Raw genomic sequence first — 25,537 nt, 5'->3', positions numbered from 1 at the left:
GTCAGAGCAACACCGTCTACACAAAGAAGATACAGGCTTTACTCCAGAGCACAAGTCAGGGCTCACCCACATAGTGGGAGAGAGAAAGAGTTTATATAAGTTCTAGTATTCAATTTAGTTTAAGCAATCTACAATACATTAAAAAACTCATTTGAGGACTGAAGGCCATATTTCCTAACATTTGAAAATATCTTTTGAATTTCCTTTCAATAGACACTCAATATTGTCTATATTTTACAGATGGATAGAGCCAGGCTCATATGAGTCTGAGACTGGCTGTACAACGTACAAAGGGAAAAACTCTGTCTTCCTGTAGAGGTCTTTGTAACCTCCTATTTCCCCCACTGTTGTCCCAGGTGACATAGCAGGGATCCACAGGGTCTTCCCCTGGCATAATAACATGTTGCTACCTGACAGCTCCCAGCTGGAAAATTACTGACACACTCACTGCCGTTTAGCACAATTAAATGATCGCCTTCCGTTGTGACTGTGTTTTAGATGAACCTGGCACCCCATACATAAACATATAATAATGATTCAGCTTCTACCACTCTCTTTCACTCTCTATTTAAAGTGCACACACACACACACACACACACACACACACACACACACACACACACACACACACACACACACACACACACACACACACACACACACACACACACACACACACACACACACACACATTCCACAGCAGCTAACATTACCTATGAGACCCAGTAAACGAAAAATCGATGGAGAGGAAGTCCTTACTTCCTAATGTAAATTCTAAAACGGTTGCAATATTTGAAGATAAACTCATCTACTGTATGAGGATGATGAGATGAGTTCACATGTTTTTTTTTAAGTCTATTTCACAGTTTATTTATGATAATCAGATTTATTTTACATGATTTAGATTTTATGGATTCTACAAACGAATGGCTCTGCTAGAGATTATAGCTTTTTTTGGAAAGAAAATATATAGACATGTTCAAATTAAAAGTTAAAATGAACGTCTCACTTTCATGATATCTATTTCAGACAATAATCTAAAAATATAAACCAAGGAGAAAAATTCAAGTGGACAAAGTAATTATGGGTAATGATATAAAAATATTGCAAATGGCTGGGGAAATACATACACCTTAACAACGTAGCTGGAGAGAGTTGTTCCTCTATAAATGTTGACCTTCCCCCTTCAAAAAGTCAACTCAATTACACAAGCACTTCATCCCCACTTCACTCACTCTCCTGATGCTTTCTCTATTAGAAACCACCGTAGTTACTCCGTCTAAAACCCACACTCAAAAAGACAGCCACCCAGAGCAAATTAAGCAAGCCTCCTCAAGTGCACACTTTAGATATAGAGCACAGCATCCATAATTACTTTGCACAGTAAATTATTTGCAATAATATCCTGTTGGAGGAGCCGTCTTCCGTCTCACTTTAAACACTTGTGCAGCTAGATTAGTTAGACAGCCTGGTTGGTGTCCTGCCCCCCCTTGCTAGCTGCTAGGCAGAGCCTGACAACAGAGTCTGATGCAGGTGTGAGAGCGCTGAAGTGGCTCTGTCTGTCTGTCTGTCTGTCTGTCTGTCTGTCTGTCTGTCTGTCTGTCTGTCTGTCTGTCTGTCTGTCTGTCTGTCTGTCTGTCTGTCTGTCTGTCTGTCTGTCTGTCTACCCAGTGAGGGTCGAGGAGCACACACTTACAAACTGAGCCGCTCGTCTCCACCGATGGCCCCCTCCGCCACTGGCCCTGCTCCTCCCGATCCAAGAGAGACAACTTCAGCGCTGGATGGCATAACACCTCCTCAGTGCACCAGGAGCCAGAGGGGTACACACACTCACACAGACACACACTTTCTCTCTCTCTCTCTCTCTCTCTCTCTCTCTCTCTCTCTCTCTCACACATTCACAATCGCACACACCCACAAACACTCGCTGACAGGCCAAGCGTCCAGTGCAGTACTTTTCCCATCTGTTCCACAGTACTCTGTCTCAGAAGGCATCCACGAGGAGAAGTAGAGGACAGAACTAGAGGACAGAAGTAGAGGACAGAACTAGAGGACAGGACTAGAGGACAGAACTAGAGGACAGAACTAGAGGACAGAACTAGAGGAGCAGCACACATAGGAGCAGCACCCACAATAAAGAACAGCACCAGAACTACTGCACCACCTCAGCACTACCACTCTCTCGTCCAGCCAGGAGTCTGGCGCTAAAGAGATTGAGAGGAAAGAAAATCTACTTGTTTTTTCCTTCCCTCTCTTTCTCTGTCTCTCTCTTACACTCCCCCGCTCTCTCTCTCTCTAAACGTGTAGAGGTCTGGGCCTTCTGGGTGATGCAGTTCCCAAAGTGCCTTCTGTCACTGCCACTGCAGTTAAGCAAACTTTACAGCCAGTCAAGCCATCAACCAACACAGGCTATTCGCTGAGCAACAGTGGAGCTTTGTGGCTCCCCTCCCAGTTGACAGTAAGTTATGAGCCCTTTGTGAGTGCAGGGGAAGGAAAACAGAGATCGGAATTTGGCAGGAACATAATAATACAGAATTCTCCTGTCTGTGGAACCTGAAGTTTTCATGGAAACAATCAAGCATTGTTGGGGTAAAGAAAAGCGACTGACAGATGAAATATAGTGGGGGGCCCTTTTAGGAAAACAGTCAACAAAGCCCCATTCAGGCCAGGTCCTTTCTGTCATTTATAAAGATAACTTCTATGCACTTGAGAGTTTAGAGCAAAGAGTTCAGATTGAACAAACCAAGTGTAACATCTCCCACAGTCCACAGTGCAGAGAGCTGTGGAGAGGGCTGGGGGTGCCAAACAAGTAGGCTGGGGGGCTGCCAGGCATCACAAGGTTCCTAGAGATACACAATGAGTATATAGGGGACGGGGGGGAGGAGAGAAGAGAAGGGGGAGAGGAGAGAAAAGGGGCCCCTGAAAAAACGTAGAGAGCCGCGCCAAAAGAGCAGGAACAATGGCTAATTATGAAGGAGTAATTTTGCAGGGGGACAGAAAAAGAGAGGGACAGTGGAGACACAGAATGGATTATGAAAGGAGGGGGGGTATTCTTCTGCATGGCAGGAGAACTGTGAGCCTCAGTCTTTGGCCTGCTCCTTATGAGGTCATCATTGGCAGCCATTGCCCAGAAAAGTTTGGTTGGTACAACTGCCGTTTGGACATCTGGAATGTCGGCACACAGTGGCCTGCTTTCTCCGCAACTATCCTGATTCTTTTCTTTTCCAAAAATAGGACGCTTCGCCAGCGCTGGTCACTCAAATTGGAAAATTTACAACGTCTAATGAAAAGAATAGCAGTTTTGTTCTCTTTCATTCTCATCTCATAAATGGGAATGAGGAAATTACCTACAACGCTGCTTTGATTAAGCGGCTCTATTCTAGGGATTGGCTGGACAACAGCTCATTAGTTACAGTTAGTCCCACCCCTAATTCTTTGGGGATTTGTTTTCTTTCATTCTTTCTTTCTCTGTCTTTCTCTCACTCACTCATGAATTGAAAGAATTCATTGGGCGCGCAAACAAGGCACACAAATGTGTCCACCTTTGTCACTCTAGACGTTTTTCTCTATCTTAGTGCCTTGTATGTTCTCTGAGGAACGGAGGGAGGTTGAGAAACTGATGCCTGGGATAAAGGGAGGGAGGGAGGGAGCTACGGAGGGAGGGAAAGGGCCATATTCTGAGAGTGGCAACGTTTCATGTGACACGTCAATCGGAAAATCAAAACAGGGGTAGTTCATTTGCTCCACCCAGATGAGACCATGTAGAAGGAACTGATGAATAGAGGTCAGGCAGGCCACACCTCACAGACATTGATTGCCGATTTAAACCACTGAAACAAATTCATTTGCCCTTGTTGAATAGAAAGCATGGTCAACAGTGTGTAACGCTGTGACAGGTCGGACGGGAGGGCCGAATCAAAGTGAGCGGCTAAACGAATGCTTGGCAGCCGGCTCTGTTTGGAGGTGGTTAAAAGTTATCCTGCTGACTGACAGCCCATACAGAGAAAAAGAGTCTGCAAGGAGAAACGAGATCTGAGGAGCCAAACCAGAACCACCTGCCATTGATCTGAGTAATTGCCCAAAAATTTGGTTCACAGAAGACATGTACAGCCCCTGTTTAGCAATGCTTCACTCACAGAGCGGCACGGAGAAAACCACTATAACTGAATGGGAAACACAGTCTAATAAAATCAGGGAGCTGACAGACATGGTTGAAGAGAAATATGTGCAGTATATGCAGTCTGAGAGAACAGGCTCTGTACAGGATTAGCCGCTGACTGATACAGAAAATGTCTCACCAGTGGGCTGTTAACCATGTGTCTGACCACTGATACTACGCTCTAACTCACACTGCATTCATCTATTTGTCAAGATGCCTGATAAAAAGACATGGTAGGCCTCTGTCGAAATATAAATATCACCGCAAATGATAAACTCACTGCAATCTATTACCTAGGAAAAACAGAAAATAAGACTTCTTTCTGTCTGGTCAGCAGTGAGTATGTTTTGATGGGGAAATGCAGCCTTTATTTTCCCTCTCACTATCTCCATCACAGCCCCAGGCCTCTGGTAGTTTCTGGTAGTCAGAGGCATTCATGTTGACTAACACCTTGGTGGGAGAGGTTTCTCTTCTTTCCTGGCAGACGCAGACCACGCATGCATCATGACAGGCTTTCAGAATGAAATCATGAACTAAATTGCTTTCTTAAAAAACCACAAGTGTGAGCCAGGGGTTTGTGTCTGTGTCTGGCCGGTGGCCACGTCCCTCTGGTTCCCAGGCAGCCTCTCAGGCAGCCTCTGCCCGGCTCTGTTGTGGTTCCCTGCTACCACATTCATTACGCTCAGCGCAGCCCGGCTCAGCCTCAGACTCGCTACACTGTGGTGGGGCTCACTCACTGGACCAGTAGGAAATCATCTGGTCATCTCAAACTACTCCTCCATTTCAGACGGCCCCGCTCCGCACAAAGAGGCCCTTTGTCCCAGGACGTTTACGACCACCCTTTACATCTCAATCAGTGAATCAATCAAAAACATAGAAACACATCTGGTTTTATAGCTGGGGTTTTAAAGTCTGAAGGGGGTTGTCTGAAAGACTGACTCAACATGACACAAATTTACACTGCTTTATTACCAAACAACAATCCCTACTGTGACCGACATCACATAATGACACAAAGTTGCAGTTCCTAACAACACTTCAAACATTTTTGGGAAAATCATTAAAATAGCATTCTGGTGTGTCTAGCTGTGCCATGGCAGTTAACAGGGAGATGTAGCAGTCTGCATGTATGGCTATATCTCTTACAAACAAATGTTTAAAAGACTAGCTACTGAAAACGGAAAGCTGGGGGACAAAATCAACTGAAAAGTCAACATCCTAAAACACACAGAGAGAGAGAGGGAGACAGTAAAAGTATATTATGCAACAAACAAAAACAGAAGACATGGCCGTGGTCTTTGGAAATACTGTCTCTATCTGACTCGAAAATACTTAAATAAGCAGCAAACAGAAAAAGGCAAATAACTGGTGAAGGCCGGACAAATAGTGGATAGTGATTGTAGCTGAGCTGTAAGAGAGGATAACAAGCCGCCAGCCCCCACCTCCCCCCACCCTCCGCCCCGGCCCTCTATCTGTCCTTCTCTCACTAGGCTCAAGGTAGCAGATGTGTCTTTCACAGCCTGTGGAGTGTGCAACCAATCTGCAAACAATAGCTGGGACTTGATAAAGGTCGAATGTCTGTCGCAACACACCGGTTAGCAGAGAGGTGAAAACGCAGAGTCCACGCCACGCTGCAAACCCACGCCCTACAGCGGTTTCTCCTCTGACATGTCACTCTAGGTGTGACTGTGAAAATGTGTGTGTGTGTGTGTGTGTGTGTGTGTGTGTGTGTGTGTGTGTGTGTGTGTGTGTGTGTGTGTGTGTGTGTGTGTGTGTGTGTGTGTGTTAGTGGGCCAATACCATGCTATTTAAGCCCGTCAGTAAGCCCATTACACCAGTATAAGTCACCTCTCTGACCTCCCGTTGAGATAACAGTTGGTGTAAACATGTACAATCCTATTAACCTAATAATATACATGGAGCTGGCTACAGTGGCCACAGGTCCGTGTGCGAAAGCCGTCTCTGAGTCTTAAACACCACAGTCAGCCATGACAGAGAAACAGATACAGACACAGCCATGACCTCTGACCACACCTCACTCTTTGTCTGTACTGTAGACAGGACACTGGACAGGACACTGGACAGGACCACAAGTTCAATCTGAGTTCATTATGGACTCTCTATTGGTCAATGACTGGAGTCAATGCAGTAATAGACATTAGAATGGCATTTCTCTTTATCTATTCCAGTAGACATCGACAGTGTTAAGAGAACGCTGAAGTGACTGATGTTCAGAGAGAGAAAGTACTGTTGGCATCTCAGTTGATCTCTACACTGTAAATATCCTGCATTATTAATTGCATGACACACTGGTTCAATATGGATTGGATTTCACAATGCCAAAGTAAAAGCCAGTGTGTGTGTGTGTGTGTGTGTGTGTGTGTGTGTGTGTGTGTGTGTGTGTGTGTGTGTGTGTGTGTGTGTGTGTGTGTGTGTGTGTGTGTGTGTGTGTGTGAGTGTGATCAGTGTGAGTGTGATCAGTGTGTGTGTGTACAGTGTGTGTGTGTGTGTGTGTGTGTGTGTGTGTGTGTGTGTGTGTGTGTGTGTGTGTGTGTGTGTGTGTGTGTGTGTGTGTGAGTGTGATCAGTGTGTGTGTGTACAGTGTGAGAGTACACTGAGTTCCTCCCAGGTTTATGACAGTAGTAATAAGCTAGCCTGCAGGCCACAAACAGACAAATGAGGAGGACTGGAATACATTATTAGAGCTCATCAATGAGGAGGACTGGAATACATTATTAGAGCTCATCAATGAGGAGGACTGGAATACATTATTAGAGCTCATCAATGAGGAGGACTGGAATACATTATTAGAGCTCATCAATGAGGAGGACTGGAATACATTATTAGAGCTCATCAATGAGGAGGACTGGAATACATTATTAGAGCTCATCAATGAGGAGGACTGGAATACATTATTAGAGCTCATCAATGAGGAGGACTGGAATACATTATTAGAGCTCATCAATGATCTTTCTACCGGAGCTGGAGTGATGGCTTAGTTTGTGTCGTCTCTTCTTAAAAACAAAATAGAAATATTATGAGTACAATATGAAAATATTTCTGAAGACAACAGCAGATTTATTTACATAAAAAGGATAGATTATATTAATTTGAAATGAGTGGGTCGTTCCACAGATTATACAAAATAAAAAAAATGTCCTGTGATTAGGAAATGTATCTTATCACAAAATGAGACATTTAGATATTTCTAATATGTAAAACCATTAATAACTACTCATTTAGCATTGACTAACTATTCAGTTGTCTGTTCACAGGCTGAACAAAGCCATGAAAATAACCTCTCCAGGTACTGTACTGTACGGTCTCGCAAAATTCAGGATTGTGCAGCCATTTTAAAACGATAAAAAACATATTGTATTGAGCGATATGAAAGCATAATGTCCTCCGGGTGTCAGTCAGCTCAACAGTGAGTGCAGCGGAGAGACCATGTAAGGGTAAATATTTAACAGGCGGCCATTTAAACCGATAGAACTGCAGGAGAGTGAGGAGCCAACGCATGTCAGGAGACATAGGCTGTCCTAGACAGAGGACTGCTTGGTACAGACACAATGAATAGGAGCGGACGCACTGATCTGTCCACTGCATTCATCTATTATAAATGCACGTTGCCTTCACGCTGTGCAGTTAAATATATACAGTTGAAGTTTACATACACTTAGGTTGGAGTCAGTAAAACTCGTTTTTCAACCACTAAAAAATCTTGTTAACAAACTATAGTTTTGGCAAGTCGGTTAGGACATCTACTTTGTGCATGACACAAGTAATTTTTCCAACAATTGTTTACAGACAGATTATTTCACTTAGAATTCACTGTATCACAATTCCAGTGGGTCAGAAGTTTACATACACTAAGTTGACTGTGCCTTTAAACAGCTTGGAAAATTCCAGAAAATGATGTCATGGCTTTAGAAGCTTCTGATAGGCTAATTGACATCATTTGAGCCAATTGGAGGTGTACCTGTGGATGTATTTCAAGGTCTACCTTCAAACTCGGTGCCTCTTTGCTTGACATCATGGGAAAATCAAAAGAAATCAGACAAGACCTAGGAAAACAATTGTAGACCTCCACAAGTCTGGTTCATCCTTGGGAGCAATTTCCAAATGCCTGAAGGTACCATGTTTATCTGTACAAACAATAGTACGCAAGTATAAACACCATGGGACCACGCAGCCATCATACCGCTCAGGAAAGAGACGCGTTCTGTCTCCTAGGGATGAACATACTTTGGTGTGAAAACTGCAAATCAATCCCAGAACAACAGCAAAGGATCTTGTGAAGATGCTGGAGGAAACAGGTACAAAAGTATCTATATCCACAGTAAAATTAGTCCTATATCGACAAAACCTGAAAGGCCACTCAGCAAGGAAGAAGCCACTGCTCCAAAGCCGCCATAAAAAAGCCAGACTACGGTTTGCAACTGCACATGGGGACAAAGATTGTACTTTTTGGAGAAATGTCCTCTGGTCTGCTGAAACAAAAATAGAACTGTTTGGCCATGTTTTAGTACTATATCTCTTGACACAATGATGAAAATAATCATGGCCTCTAAACCTTCAAGCTGCATACTGGACCCTATTCCAACTAAACTACTGAAAGAGCTGCTTCCTGTGCTTGGCCCTCCTATGTTGAACATAATAAACGTCTCTCTATCCACCGGATGTGTACCAAACTCACTAAAAGTGGCAGTAATAAAGCCTCTCTTGAAAAACCTTGACCCAGAAAATATAAAAAACTATCGGCCTATATCGAATCTCCCATTCCTCTCAAAAATGTTGGAAAAAGCTGTTGTGCAGCAACTCACTGCCTTCCTGAAGACAAACAATGTATACAAAATGCTTCAGTCTGGTTTTATACCCCATCATAGCACTGAGACTGCACTTGTGAAGGTGGTAAATGACCTTTTAATGGTGTCAGACCGAGGCTCTGCATCTGTCCTTGTGCTCTTAGACCTTAGTGCTGCTTTTGATACCATCAATCACCACATTCTTTTGGAGAGATTGGAAACCCAAATTGGTCTACATGGACAAATTCTGGCCTGGTTTAGATCTTATCTGTCGGAAAGATATCAGTTTGTCTCTGTGAATGGTTTGTCCTCTGACAAATCAACTGTAAATTTCGGTGTTCCTCAAGGTTCTGTTTTAGGACCACTATTGTTTTCACTATATATTTTACCTCTTGGGGGATGTTATTTGAAAATCTAATGTTAACTTTCACTGCTATGCGGATGACACACAGCTGTACATTTCAATGAAACATGGTGAAGCCCCAAAATTGCCCTCGCTAGAAGCCTGTGTTTCAGACATAAGGAAGTGGATGGCTGAAAACGTTCTACTTTTAAACTCGGACAAAACAGAGATGCTTGTTCTAGGTCCCAAGAAAAAAAGAGATCTTCTGTAGAATCTGACAATTAATCTTGATGGTTGTACAGTCGTCTCAAATAAAACTGTGTGTCACGTCCTGACCAGTAAAGGGGTTATTTGTTATTATAGTTTGGTCAGGACGTGGCAGGGGGTATTTGTTTAGAGTGTTTCGGGGTTTGTTGGGATATGTAATTATGTAAGAGGGGTGTTTGTTTTATGTGTTCCTGGGTTTTTGGGCATTGTTCTATGTTTTGTATTTCTATGGTTTTTCTATGTTGTTTATTTCTTTGTTGGCCTGGTATGGCTCTCAATCAGGAACAGCTGTACATCGTTGTTGCTGATTGGGAGTCATACTTAGGTAGCCCTTTTTTCACCTGTCTTTTGTGGGAAGTTGTTTTTGCACTGCTGTGTTTAGCCTGCAATACTGTGCGTTCGTTCGTTTTCTTGTTTTGTTATTTAAGTGTTCAATAAAAGTAAATATGAGCACTCAACCCGCTGCGCCTTGGTCTACTCCATACGACGTCCGTTACACTGTGAAGGACCTCGGCGTTACTCTGGACCCTGATCTCTCTTTTGACGAACATATCAAGACTTTTCAAGGACAGCTTTTTTCCATCTACGTAACATTGCAAAAGTCAGAAACTTTCTGTTCAAAAATGATGGAGAAAAATTATTCCATGCTTTTGTTACTTATAGGTTAGACTACTGCAATGCTCTACTTTCCGGCTACCCGAATAAAGCACTAAATAAACTTCAGTTAGTGCTAAATACGGTTGCTAGAATCCTGACTAGAACCAAAAAAGTTGATCATATTACTCCAGTGCTAGCCTCCCTACACTGGCTTCCTGTTAAGGCAAGGGCTGATTTCAAGGTTTTACTGCTAACCTACAAAGCATTACATGGGCTTGCTCCTACCGATCTTTCCGATTTGGTTCTGCCGTACATACCTACACGTACGCTATGGTCACAGGACGCACGCCTCCTAACTGTCCCTAGAATTTCTAAGCAAACAGCCGGAGGCAGGGCTTTCTCCTATAGAGCTCAATTTTTATGGAATGGTCTGCCTACCCATGTGAGAGACGCAGACTCGGTCTCAACCTTTAAGTCTTTACTGAAGACTCATCTCTTCAGTAGGTCCTATGATTAAGTATCTGTCTCTGCCTTGCCGGTTCCCCTCTCTCCACTGGGATTCTCTGCCTCTAAACCCTATTACAGGGGCTGAGTCACTGGCTTACTGGTGCTCTTCCATGCCGTCCCTAGGAGGGGTGTGTCACTTGAGTGGGTTGAGTCACTGACTTGGTCTTCCTGTCTGGGTTGGCGCCCCCCCTTGGGATGTGCCGTGGTGGAGATCTTTGTGGGCTATACTCAGTCTTGTCTCAGGATAGTAAGTTGGTGGTTGAAGATATCCCTCTAGTGGTGTGGGGGCTGTGCTTTGGCAAAGTGGGTGGGGTTATATCCTGCCTGTTTGGGCCTGTCTGGGGGTATCATCGGATGGGGCCACAGTGTCTCCTGACCCCTCCTGTCTCAGCCTCCAGTATTTATGCTGCAGTAGTTTATGTGTCGGGGGGCTAGGGTCAGTCTGTTATATCTGGAGTATTTCTCCTGTCTTATCCGGGTGTCCTGTGTGGAATTTAAGTATGCTCTCTCTAATCCTCTTCAGAAGAGGACTGGCCACCACTCATAGCCGGGTTCCTCTCTAGGTTTCTTCCTAGGTTTTGGCCTTTCTAGGGAGTTTTTCCTAGCCACCGTGCTTCTACACCTGCATTGCTTGCTGTTTGGAGTTTTAGGCTGGGTTTCTGTACAGCACTTTGCAATATCAGCTGATGTAAGAAGGGCTATATAAATACATTTGATTTGATTTGATAATGACCATCATTATGTTTGGAGGAAAAAGGGGGATGCTTGCAAGCCGAAGAACACCATCACCACCGTGAAGCGCGGGGGTGGCAGCATCATGTTGTGGGGTTGCTTTGCTGCAGGAGGGACTGGTGCATTTCACAAAATAGATGGCATGTGGATATATTGAAGCAACATGGTCGCAAATGGGTCTTCCAAATGGACAATGACCCCAAGCACACTTCCAAAGTTGTGGCAAAATGTCTTAAGGACAACAAAGTCAAGGTATTGGAGTGGCCATCAAAAAGCCCTGACCTCAATCCTATAGAAAATGTGTGGGCAGGACTGAAAAAGCGTGTGCGAGCAAGGAAGCCTACAAACCTGACTCAGTTACACCAGCTCTGTCAGGAGGAATGTGTCAAAATTCACCCAACTTATTGTGGGAAGCTTGTGGAAGGCTACCCAAAACGTTTGACCTAAGTTAAACAATTTAAAGGCAATGCTACCAAATACTAATTGAGTGTATGTAAACTTCTGACCCACTGGGAATGTTAGTTAAAGAAATAAAAGCTGAAATAAATAATTCTCTCTACTATTATTCTGACATTTCACATTCTTAAAATAAAGTGGTGATCCTAACTGACCTAAAACAGGGAATTTTTACTTGGATTAAATGTCAGGAATTGTGAAAAACTGAGTTTAAATGTATTTGGCTAAGGTGTATATAAACTTCCGACTTCAACTGTATATGGTACTGTAACTATGTATCTGAATGTGTAGAAATGCTGCGTATGAGAAGTGTATGTGTGGCTGCGTGTGTGTATATGCGTGTGTGCGGTGCACGAGGATGTGTGTCTTTATCTTTGTTCTGTGGGAGGGCCTCCCCGGGCTCCTGCAGTGTAATGTACAAATCCCCTGTAAGACATCAGCAGAGTATCAGTCAGCCAGTCAGCCAGCCAGCCAGACAGCCAGCCAGACAGCCAGCCAAACAGCCAGTCTAAGAACAGGCCAGCCGGCTATAAATGGCAGGTACAGCTCACAAGCTAAAAATAAAGGAGGGCTGTGTTTTTTAGGAATGGTGTTCCTGAATTAAACACAACAGGTGCCAAACAGAAAATCAGAACGGCTTTGCCTCAGGCTTAATGTGAAAAACAAATGAACGTCAAAGCAAGGAGAGAGTTAGCTAACTCCTGAATAATGAATAAGGTAGACTCATGCTTGGCCCATCACTTAACTAGACTTGGCATGGAACAGAGTGTCTCGCTAGATCTGTTTGTCTCTTTCTGTCTCTGACTACCTGTGTAATGCGTATCATGAAATGAACCACATTACAGAATTGAACATCTAAGAACGTCAGGAGAAGACTACATTCTGGGAGTGAGGGAGAGATCATGTGCTGTGGCTTAGAGGCCCATCTGTACCTCTGTCAATAACTCCACACAGCAGAGGGTCTGGAGAGGAGACATCTCTAAAAGCTTTCTCTGAATCTGTCAAAATGTCCCACTTCCCCTTTCCGATGTGGCAGTCAGTCAGGCCCTGTGAAGTAGCTGTCTCTCCTCTCCTCTCTTCCACTCAGAGCCACTGGGGGATTGCATCACGGCAGGGCAGGGCGTGAGACCATGGCAGTCACAAACAGTAAGACCGTGGGCCTGCCAGTCCGGAGGAAAATACCTCATGTTGAATGATTCATAAACACCCTGCCTGTGTGTGTCTGTGTGTAGACGTGGCTGGCCAGTAGATAGAGCTCCATGCTGTGGGATAGTGGGAGCCCTGGCTGTGCTGTGCCCACTGCCTCCACAGTGAAGTGCAGCAGGCTAGCTCTGGCTGGTTAGAACTGGGACCAACAGCTGCAGCTCTATGGCATCAGGCCGGTGCGCACGCACACAAGCACGCACGCACGCACGCACGCACACACACACACACACACACACACACACACACACACACACACAGAGGGAGAAACAAGGCATATCATAATATGCCTGTGTGTTTTTTAATGGAGTTCCCCCCTTACTAACGGCTATTATCCCTGACTAATGGCATACACTGGGCCTCTCTCATTACTGAAGTGGCTCTTTACCGGGGACCCTTGTTTCATACAGTTAGAGTTAATGCATTATGAACAGCCCACCAAGAGTAAGCAGCGATCTGCATATTCAATAACTTCCGTAATTATAGGCGCCATTCATCAGATGGGATCTGATTGCAGGGGAAGAGGGGAAGAGAGAGGAGCAGAGAGGTCTGATTCCTGGAGGACAGAAGTCTAATCACAAAACTAACATGATAATTGAAATCTAAATTGAAAGGCTTGGCTCGCGCCGAGAGTATTTCAGGAGTAGATTGTGGAGAAATTGGTGGCTGGAGAGTGAGGGAGAGAGAGATAAAGAGAGGGAGAGAGAGAGAAACAGAAAGAGATACGGGGAAAGAAGCCATATTAATGGAGACTGTAAAACTGCCACACTGTCAATGTGTTCAGGGTAGTGGTATTGCTGACTTATGGGTATAGGGGGCAGTGTACTAGCAGAGAGAATCATGAGAATCATGTCTCTCCTCAGCAGGGCCAAGACTGTTTCTGGAGAATGTACTGTATGTCAGCACGAGCGCGGCACAATATTCCAAGTTGTCACTGTTGGCCTTTTCTGCCTGAATGGCCCTGTTTCTCTGAATGCAGTTTCCTGTTTTAAGAGGTAAATGTGAGGTACCTAACTGCTCGATTCTGCTTGCATAACGTGCCCATTGTTTGGTGTGAGACGAGACATTTTCTACATTGTATGGGATGTAAAGGACCTCAATTCACCTCTAAAGTCCATAATCACATCAGCTATTCATAGAAGCTTTTTAAGGAGGCACTAAGCATCAAATCAAAGCAGATATGGAGAAATTAAACAGAAAAATATCCATAATTCTAAGTGAGAAAAGCTCAGATTTTGTCATGCATTGAGAGACACCTGTGTTTGAAGTTTTGTAAAGAGGCCATCCTTGTGTTCCACTGACTAAGGACACACAGCTTTTCTCCCCAACATTCTGTCCAATTAAAGATAATCTTATCAACAATCTCTTTTCAGATAGTTGCGATCAGGAATGAGTCTGTGATGAGACTTGACTGGGTCATTGGAAAACAGCTTTCCTTAGAGGACTCTGTGGACAGTTTGGCATTGTGTGGTAAGAAAAGACTAAGGGAGAAATGAACCCATCTACCCCACCCAGTCCGCTGTCCCTCCCGTTCTCCTCTCTCCTTCCCTGCTCTGCTATTTCTCCAGACTCTGGATTCATATTCCGCCCTCAATAACAGTTAATTAGTAATGCCAAATTCATTAACCCGTACTGCTGTATCAGTGGCCTGGGCCATAAATTAGCTTAATGTGGGCAGACATATTGCAGCTGTAATAAGGGACATAAAACGTAAAGAGAAACACATACGCCCGTAGATCATAGACGGTTATAACTCTGCAGTGGTTTAGGAGGGTCCAGACAGAGTACTCAGGTATCACATCAGCTCTTTGTGCTTTCTCTCTCCTCACAGGAACTTTTATACAACGATTAAAATAAAAAGGCGACACACAGTATATCAACCGTGTGTTTTCATTACTACTGTAACTCCTCAGGTTTTGGCAATTGAGTTATTGCATTGGTTTGCTTTTATCATTTGCCGTATATAATTATGTGAAAGACTGTGTTAAGATATCATGTGTACCTGTTAGTACTAGGCATGGAATAGATCCTCTAACTCCTAGGGTGTGTTTGTGTAGAGAGATCATCCAAGAGGGAACGTTGTTATCAGAGCAGTGTGTAGACTAGAGGTGCCAGAAACAAACAGAGAAGCCGTCCGTTCCCCTCTCCTGCTGCACGGGGAAGAGGGAACAGGGATGGGAAAAGGCTGGAGGCACTTCAAGTAGCTTCTGACAGATCCTTCTAATTGGAGAAGTTATTTTTCCTCCAAGTCTCTGGTATAAATCTAGTTTGTGTTTATTTAGAGTCAGTAAGGGAACAAGTAGGTTTTGGCCGTGTGGCGTGTTTCCCCTCTCTCTCCCTTTCCCTAAACCGTCTCACGTCCACCACACAGACCCTTTCTCTCGCTCTCTCTTCTCTCTCATTCCCTCCAGTTAGTGTGACTGACGTGTGAACTGCAGGTTCCGTGTCTGTGTTGAGCACATGGAAGCAGCACAAAACAAACTGCTATTGTAAAAAGGGATGATGACTTCGGCTGTCCTTGGATTACATGGTGACCTTTCCGCTGTCCTATCCCCCAGTGGTCTCGTCTAACAGCTCACACCAAAGAGCCTATTAGGCCTGGATTCCACGCCGTTGTTAAAAAGGGTCTTGTCCTTTCAGAACACTCTCTCTCCCTCGCTTTCTATGGAGGAACACAAGTCCATTGTTCCCTCGCAGATGGAAGTTGGAGTTACTACGGCAACAGCTCTAATCCTTCTTTTTCCCACCTTTCTTCATATTAATGGCCTATCAAGTGCTACCTTTTAAGTCAGTTGCCAGCGTTCCGCGAGCACAGCTCCCTCGCCTTAATTACATATGATTCTATTCGTACATAGACAACATGATGAGCTAATCGAAATGTGCTAAATAATGACGTACTGTGAGCAACTATTCCTTATCCTGAGGCCTGGTCTAAGAATAACAATAATGAGGCCATTATTAAGGATCTGACTTTAAAATGCTGCCCTGCCACCAAAACAGAGAGCATAATTGTTCTGGTGTTGTCCACACAATCAACAACTCATTGTTGTGGACTTGAGAACTAAGGGAGCAGAGAATGGGTCCCATAATGATTGGTCTGTGCTGCCATGCAGGCCCTGTATAGAATTGTCCACCGAAGAATGTCCTTGATAGACTGCTGATTTGTTGAAAGTGGTGTGAATGAAGACAACTGTCTGGCTTTTTAGAAAAATGTCCTCTTTTCTGTCCGTCTCTCTCGCCGCTCAAATAGCCACCAAGCCTCATTAGAGCAGGGCCATTCATATGGTGAAAGGCTGGGAGTCACACAGACCCTTCTGAGAGGACATGGAGAGTAGCAGCTAGCTAGATGCTTAAACAGGCCCAGATCTACTCCTTTCACTCATCTCTCCCTGAGGAAAGGGAAATGGCTCTATGGTCAGCCTTAAAAGACTGAGAAACCCTTCTAACTAACATGTCAAAAAGGTTTCTTTAAACAATATAAATAATCATGGAAAATAACATCAACTCAATGCGGCTGAGATGTGTTATTTTGATTAGATTCCAGCACATTTAAAAAGCTAAGAATTGTAGGTATATATAAATATTCAGCTTTAATCACAATCATATTGAGGTTAATAAACACTCACAGCGAAGGTGATAATTGTAGATTAAGTTGTAAGCGCTGAAAGAAGCGTTAAGTGAGATGTTTTGTGTCTACATTTAACGGGTGAAAGCTCAGTGGGGTTGGCCAAACAAGGAGCTGCACCTTTTAAATGTGCTCCAATGTGAGGCAGGGGAGCGCAAGGGAGAGCAAGGGAGAGCAGGGGAGAGCAGGGGAGAGCAGGGGACAGGAGAAGGAATGCTAAGTGGGCCCCTTTGCCTAGTCAACCTTCAGTGGGTTGCATTTATCTTCATCTTGTTAGACTAAATTAATTAACAATCTCCGTGTTACACACTTTCTCCTTTCATTACATCAAATAATGGGAGAGATGCAGGAGGAGGTCCTCTCTACTGGGATTAGCCAGGGACTGTTACAGATCTCTCACACACACACACACACACACACACACACACACACACACACACACACACACACACACACACACACACACACACACACACACACACACACACAATCTGCCAAAATAATAAATATGCAGCTAAATTGAAACACTGCTTCTCTAAAACAAAGTTGGCTTCTAATGTGAGTAAGAACAGATCCTATTCCACTAAAATACATTGTGCACTAACTGTATAATTTAGTAAATTCTTTCACTTTGTTGCAGACGTACTGCTCTGCATGTGAGATCTAAACAGACTGTCATTATTTTCTAAGACAGTACAAAGGCTCCATGCTACATTATTAATATAAAGTTAACCTGTTTAAAGTTCTCCCTGATGTATTTTTCACAATGACTATTCCTCTGCCTGCATCAGCACACATTAACAACCAGCATCATTTTCTAAACTGAAAATGGGGGATTGGTACATTTACAGCTATTGCAACTATGAGTCAAAACAAGAAGTGATGACTCATTAGTGTAAAATAATGACTAGTTTGTCCAGCGGTATTTTAGTGAGTGATGCAGATATGAAATGTGAAAAGTCACCTTTAAACATCTGCCCCTCTGTCAGAGCAGAAGTGGAACTTCTGGGCCACACAGCTGGGGAGACGACTGAGTTTAATAGACAACATGTCCTTTCAGAGTACTACACAGAAATAGATGTATTAACGAGGCACAAGGCAGAGTTGCTGTCATACTTTCACATAATTGCACTGACAGAGCACCCTTTGACCCAATTCAGTTGCTTAAGAAAATATGTTGTGGTGCTAGCTACACTGAAGAAACATGGTCCGTCTCCCATACCCCTCCCCTCCTGTTTCTCCCTCCCATTCTCTCTCTCCCTCCGACCCTCCCTGCCCAGGACACAACAAGCCATGGCCAAGCAAAAATGAAAGCAAAGCCTGCCTTTAATCTTGGCCTGATTGTTGAGACCTCTGTCCTCCAATCACCCGAGCATGTGTGCGTGATATCGTTCCACTGGCTCTTCTCATTTAATTAAAACAGACATTGACAGAAGGATGTGGATTAGGAACCGTAATGATGTATTTACTTAGATGAATCGCAGTTTTCTCTCAGAGTACTGATTTCGACAAAGAACAAAAGGATATTGTTATGAAAGAGGCTAGCAGTCAAAGGTCATGTTTTGTCTATGTGGGTCGATTTGGGTCTTCAAGTTATTGGGCTGTAAGAATCTCAGTTGGATTTAAGAGGTGTTGCTTTCTTCAGCCCTCCCCCACCCTCTGTTCAGCTAGATATCTGCCCAACTGGTGCTGCTTCAACAGGTGGCTGGAGTCAAACACAATCCTCCACTCTGTAGCATTAGTGGCCCAGTGGAAATGAATAGAGGCAACATACCTTCAATAATCCAACACATGCCTGAGTATGATCCCAAGCCTCCGGCCAACACTGGAGTTGTAACACTCACTACGCCTTGGAAACGGAGGCTACATGCAAATTAAGTAGAAGAGTCTATTTAAGGACATTTCTAATAAATATGATTTTTTAAGATATATGTTTGATTGGTGTTTGTGTATTCTAGATAAGGTAACCCAGATAGTTTTTGTGCTATATTTGGAATTAAATGGCTGATCTATACCGCCTCTTAAATCTCACTTCATTCTGTGCTGGGCAATTGACTGCGATGTATTTTTTCTCATCGGCCGTCTTTTTACTGCTGTCTGTGTAGAGAGTAAGGACACTCAATAGTAACCTTTCAAACTAGATACTAATGGGGTATTTTCAAATAGGATCTAAAGCTGTGTTATATCCATGGAATTATCACGTCCTTTATTTTACCGGGTTCCAACAGTTCTGAGAAAAAAAAATGCTGTTCATTTAATCAAATAAATGACCTTTTGAAAAAAAAAATCAAAGAGGATTCATTAGCTTTACTAAAGTTTGGCTGACAGCTGCTTTGAAAGGCAGATCCTGCTGCTGCTGCGTCTTTTAACGAGACACCATTAATTAGGCTGCAACATTCAAGCCTGGAGAAAGAGAGGAAAGAGGAGCCAATGGCGAATATACTCACTTAGTGACTTCCTCTGTGTTATAACAGCACAAATTCTTAAATAAAATCACAGGATGGGTTTAAAAGAAAAATAGCGTCAAGGTTTAATTTTTTAGGACTTTGCGGTCGAGTACAAACACACACACACAACAGGAAACAGTACATCACAAACCAAGCCCCACCCTACCTGTCCTGGCCATGAGTCTAGAAGAGGGGGACAGACAAAAGCATGCAGTACGAACACGGAAACCCTAGTTTGAGAGGCACAGTACCCAGGGGTGAGATGGGGGGGGGGGGTGTATCTCTACACATCTGTGTGTGAGGTTAGAGTGGAAGCTGCTTTCAGTCTGACTATGGAGTGTGGTGGGTATCAGTGTGAGCATGCCACGGAGAGCGCTGTAGAGGGGGAAAGGTGGAAGTGACTATTTTACACTCACAACATACAGCTGGGGTGGATTCCCAGACACACAACCCTCCCACCGACCCCACCCAGCCAGGGAGGGACGTGATCTAAGGGTAGGTGTCGGGAGCTGGAGCTGTGAAGGGACAGATGAGTTTAGCCCCTGACCCCCTGACCCACAACTTTACAACAACAACTGAAAAAGAAACTAACCTCAGTAAAAAGCTGCTACGAAGAAAGCCCTCCATGTCAGCGTGTGGGGTTCTGCGGCAGGAGAAATACATAGAGAACCATTTTAACACTGAAAAAAAGCAACATGCAAAAAACACAGAGCAATGCATGCATCTTTCTCTTCTAATAAGGTATGTCTTTAATTAAGGCAGTGTTGAGGATAGGAAGCTCATCCTCTCTTCTTTGCATTGACATCATTCATTCTAGCCTTTCTTCAGAGAGGGGAGTGGATTTGCATACAGCAAGGGCCTGATGATATGTTTGCAACAAATAAACCCTTTCCTATTGATCCAAGCACAGCCTTCTTCCTAGGCTCTCTCCAGTGTGACACATACATTCCTGTAACCACTGATCCCAGACAAGCCTGTGGCAGGGCTCAGAGTGGTAGGAGGAGCAGCCAGAGGTGGTTCAGCTGTGTGGCGAGGGCTCTGTGGCTTCTAGGAGCCCCACTACAGGGGCCCGATGCTGGGACATGCATCGCCAAGGAGGCGGGAGGGTGTGGTTCACAATGTCACTGTTCGGAGAGGTCGTTCAGAAGCCTCGCCCCAAAACATTTTGGAAGCACATGGCTGGAAATGATTCCCAACAGGTTTCATTGGCCTCTGTTATTGGTCTTCAGAATATATACTGTATGTACAGTATATTGTGATTTTGGACTGCTGTGTGCTTCTCTTTAAGCGCTATCATCAACATACTATTACAGAAAACAAATTGGGAGTGGAGCCGTGGGGTGGAGGGTTGGAATACAAGTCACCCAAAACAATAGCCTAAAATTTGAGTAATTACCAGGAAATTCCCTTTTCAGAGAGACTGTAAAACAGCCAGGATCTTCCCTCTCTGACAATGGTAAAGTCAGCAGAAATAAATATGTACTAGTCATCACACCCATTCATAGAAAGACACACAGTGTAGTTTCAGCTTGTTATTCAATTGTCTCGGTATTACACATCGTCACATCCCTGTCCTGTAAAATACATCACCATCTCACCAGCATCTGATCAGCCAAGAGCTAAAGCTGGAGTGTGCTTTTCAAAACCCATGTTAGAAAACGCAATACTCAGTAGCGGCAAAGAAAAAAACCTGCTGAAACTAATGAGTGTTTTCTCCTGCTGTAACAGTCGACTCCCTTGCAGACGTCATCATAAATAACACACATCAGAGCAAAAGAGATCCAGCATCTTGGCCCTAAATGCTTTCAGTTTTTTGGACATGGGTGTAATTTGCTGTTCTCTCCTCTCCTCTCCTCTCCTCTCCTCTCCTCTCCTCTCCTCTCCTCTCCTCTCCTCTCCTCTCCTCTCCTCTCCTCTCCTCTCCTCTCCTCTCCTCTCCTCTCCTCTCCTCTCCTCTCCTCTCCTCTCCTCTCCTCTCCTCCAGTGAGGCTGTGGAGACAAAGCCACTGAGAGAATGGAAAGAGTGACAGGACCAAGGACACTGTGCCTTTCAGGCTAGCCTGGCCAGCACTTAGCAGGGCGGTGGACCCGCGAGACCCAGTGGGCTCAGCCGACACTTTTCTCACAATCAGGTGTCTGAGGAGGGCGTCAGGCCAGTGGCACTGCTCTGCTCTGCTCCCCGCTCCACTACACTCAGCCCTGCTCTGCTCTGTTCCCCACTCTACTCAGCCCTGCTCTTCTCAGGGCACATAATACCAACATCACACCAGTGACAACGTGAGAAAACAACAGTCAAATCATGCCGAACCGATCAAGCGTGTCTCCTCACCACTCGGAGAAGTGTTAAAAACACACACACACTTCTCTCTGCACCTCCTCTCTTTCTCTCTCTCCTCTCTTTCTCAGTCTTCTCTCTGTCTCATCTTTAGTAAGGGGACTGACTCGAACACAGAGAGACACACGACATAACTGCATAATAGACCGTCATCATGTGTCCCAAACACACGTTTGGCGTTTAGATTCCTTGATAACAGGTTAGCAAGACAGGCAACAAGGCTATGGAAAGCCACAGGAAACTTAAACTAACCTAGACACAACCCACTGAGTGAATGGACAGTGAGCCATAGAGGCCGGGTTCCTTTGTCATGACACTCAATGCATGTCACATGCTTTAGTGGCTCCACAACATAGTCTTCAGCAAGCTCACTGTCTAGCTGAGGACCAGCCTGCCACTAGGACAGGAAGTGCCTGTTTCTCTCTATCTCTGTCTGTCTGTCTCTATCTCTCTGTCTGTCTGCCTGCCTGTCTCATTCCCTCTGCATCTCTCTTGCTGCTTGGACACATTCTGTTACTGTTTCACAACTATCTTTCTCCTTCTCTCTTTTTCTCTCTTCCTCCCTCTTGTCTCTCTGCCTGTGTTTCCTCAGCAGTGTGTGCTGTATAAAACTCCATTGTGGTAATGGAGACAGGTGAAGCACGTCGCCCTATGGAAGTAAAGGTACGGTTGGGAGACCGAATTCAGGAAAAAGTGACTGAGCCACATTGTATTTGCTCCTCTCCATAGATCCATAAAGAAAACAGGGGAGCCTGGAGTTTTAAACTAAGAGCAGGCCACATTTCAAGGGTAGTGTTTTGGTGAATGAGAAATAGGGAGGATAGACAGTGTTAAAGGACAGCTAGCGCTGGACTCACAGCAGCCTTTTCGAAGAACGGACCTCTGCCAAAAGCTGCCTCTGCCCAACCAACTCTCACCATCTGCAGTAAATGTGCTCCATTACAGCAGCACCATATGGACAACAAGCTAGCTATTAACACAGCTTCAGCACGTCCCCCTAACCTAGCACAGATTTCAAACTTCCAGTCAAATTGACTGCTGAATTAATGCACCACCACAACCATGTGGGTCTTGGCATGGAGCGCTGCTCCCAGCCTTCAGTCATTAACAGCCCAGGCCAGCTCAGAGCAGAGCTGAGCCCAGCGGAGAGAGAGAGAGACACAGAGGCCACCTACAGACAGACTCTACTCCACCATGTCTGACCTGGTCACTGGAAAGGGACTTTTAATTAATGGGAGATTCTGGCTATAACCTATGCCTACATGTCAGCCCAGGCAGTTGAGAGAGGAGAGGGGAGAAGAGGAGTGATGGGACCGATGTATCCAGGGGGACATGGAGGAAATAGGACCATGTCCCAGACAACTCTGGACAGTACAGGGAGCAGCAGCAGTCAATAGGCTGAGGGCTTCGTACTGTCTGTGTCTCAGTTCTTCCACAATGATGGAGGACAGAAGAGGAGACTGCTCCCTAGCTGGGTGATGACGTAGAGCCAAGATGGCACTGATTAACCAGGGTGTGGGGACGTTAATTCCTCTGGGCCAGGCGGCCATGTTGACGCCTCTCCTCCTCTCTGAGTCATGGGGGGACCCACCCACCGCTCACAAAGCTCTCCTCTCTTCTCCCAGAGCATGACGCCACGGCTGCCTGCAAACCCTCTGTTCTCCCACTCATAGATGAGCATACACACACACACACACACGCACACACACGCGCACACACGCACACGCACACAAACTCTCTCTCTCTTTCTCACACACACATGCATACACACACACCAAATCAATTACAGCTCTGTGTCTTTAACCCGGCCCCAAAGGTTCAATAAATTATGTTTGTTTCTTTTTTTCCCTCCTGTCACAGGTTCTTAGATTCTGTTCATAATTACAGTGGAAAACACACTTTCCCTCTCTCTCTAACAGCCTGGATGTCTAGAATGCCTTGCACTAACTCAAACTACAGGAAGGGAAGCGCTGCGTGGCTACACAATAGTAGGTCTTTGTCAAAAGAAAGTGCTCTTTGGTAAAAGGGGTAAATTGGACCCCAGAGTGGAAGAAAAGCAGCCAACAAGTGCAGGGGTGGCAGGTAGCCTAGTGGTTAAAGCGTTGGGCCAGCAACCGAAAGGTTGCTAGATTGAATCCCTGAGCTGACAACGTACAAATCTGTTGTTCTGCCCCTAAACAAGGCAGTTAACCCACTGTTCCTAAGCCATCATTGTAAATAAGAATTTGTTCTCAACTAACTTGCCTAGTTAAATAAAAAATTGGATGTTAAAAAGCAAGGAGGACCAAGGCACTCTTCACTTAATTAAAATGCCTTTATTTGCATGGTATGTTAAATGGAACAAATATTTTTTTTAACTCTGATGTGTTTCGGCAGCATGGCCTTGGTCAGGTGGTACAAGGTCGTGTCTATTTGTTCCATTGAACATGCCATACAAATAAAGATATTAAAATGAGATTAAGAGTGCCTTGGTCCTCCTTACTTTTTACTTTTTACTCTTTCTTTCTTAGGAAATATCGTCATCTTGATGACTCAATATTGTACTCCATAATCATAACGTCCTCTGTGACCCTCTTTTGTGACCTCATGTCAGGCTTAAACAGGAGAATGGAGGGAGAAAAAGTACAAATGACAAATCCCAGGTAATTAGGAAACATTTGGCTGCTGACTATCCAGTGGCTGACCATTCAATGAGGACTTCGTGATGAGGTGAATGTCAATGGGATGGTTTAATTGAGAATGCTATGGTCAGTTAAGGTCTATTTGTCTGGTGTCAGCTTTGTGTGTGTGTGTGTGTGTGTGTGTGTGTGTGTGTGTGTGTGTGTGAGAGAGAGCATGTGTCATACCCACACACTTTTGAGGAATTCACCAAGAATTACACTTAACACACATACACAGTATAACACACACACACACATACACAGTATAACACACACACACACACACACACACACACACACATACACATTCACACACACACTTGGATGTGTCACTCTTAGTTCTGCTTAATCATATAAATTCTGCAGAGTTCTGGATGAAGAGCGCTGCTGATATTAAGTACCTCTGCTATTGGCCAGTGATGATATTAAGATTCCCTTGTTGAGCAGTGATTACATTTCTTTTTGAACATAAACCAAGCTCTGGGTGTAATTGCCTTGTCATTCAGAAGATATTTCATATAGGAACAACTGCGGTGTCTTAATTTCAGGCAATTAATTAATCGATGATCCCATGGGGTGTTATATTTAAAGTGGGATCCTGGTGGTAAGAGGAGGAAGGGAGTGGGTAGGAAGGGGGGGTAGGGGTGAGGGAGGGGTAAGGAGGGATCTGTCTGACAGGCACAGGATAGAGTTGCTGCTGCTGGCTTGGAGAGAGAGAGACACTAACACATTCCTTCAGGAGGACACAGCGGAAAGGAGACTTGCATGTTTGAAGGGACAGGGGTTGATGTTAAGATAAGGCTCCACCCTCATACATGTGGCAGTGATGTGTTGGGGACGAATTTGCGTTCTCCAAAGTAATCTGTCCCAATAGTGTCTCAATGTAGATAAGAGGGCTGTATTAATGACAGGCTGAAGACGGTCTAATTAAATAAGCATTTCAGACCTCTCAGTCGACAGAGGAGATGTGTGAAAGGGTGGCCTACTGACAGCACTGGGAGAGGATTAGAGAAAACCTGTCCTAGTATCCCCAACATCCCCAGGGTTCTCCCATCTCCACACACACACACACACACACACACACACACACACACACACACACACACACACACACACACACACACACACACACACACACACACACACACACACACACACACACACACACACACACACACACACACACACACACACACACACACACAAACCTAGACTACAACTACACCTTGACTAATAGTGATAGTGTCCCATCTCTCCATCCCCCTGAGCTAGAGCTGCCAGATGAGTAGTGAATTAATTTGTGAGGCACTCCAACATTAAGAAGGTGTGTTGAAAGGTGTCTGCTCATGTTTCAAATTAAACGGGCTGCTGGTCAGCATTAGCACCTCGGCACCCGCCAGC

At 44.6% G+C, this 25,537-nt stretch overlaps 1 protein-coding gene across 24 annotated transcripts in view; it reads right to left on the bottom strand.

Moving 5' to 3' along the window:
* Positions 1-25,537, bottom strand: part of LOC106587493 (transcription factor SOX-6) — a 203,970-nt gene that overhangs the window by 139,778 nt on the left and 38,655 nt on the right. For 7 of the 24 annotated variants that reach the window (XM_045708401.1, XM_045708398.1, XM_045708404.1 and 4 more), the window contains one exon: positions 19,734-19,784. The exons of 5 other annotated variants lie outside the window; for them this stretch is intronic. In XM_045708401.1, coding sequence (XP_045564357.1) covers positions 19,734-19,768 — 35 coding nt within the window. In that variant the 5' untranslated portion in view covers positions 19,769-19,784. Of the gene's footprint in view, positions 1-1,696; positions 1,858-19,733; positions 19,785-25,537 lie in introns of those variants that run through there. 12 more of the 24 variants (XM_045708394.1, XM_045708392.1, XM_045708395.1 and 9 more) reach the window with 4 other exon arrangements.

Source organism: Salmo salar, chromosome ssa26, assembly GCF_905237065.1.
Source record: "Salmo salar chromosome ssa26, Ssal_v3.1, whole genome shotgun sequence".
NCBI lineage: Eukaryota > Metazoa > Chordata > Actinopteri > Salmoniformes > Salmonidae > Salmo > Salmo salar.
This window is presented reverse-complemented; position numbering and strand designations above follow the sequence as displayed.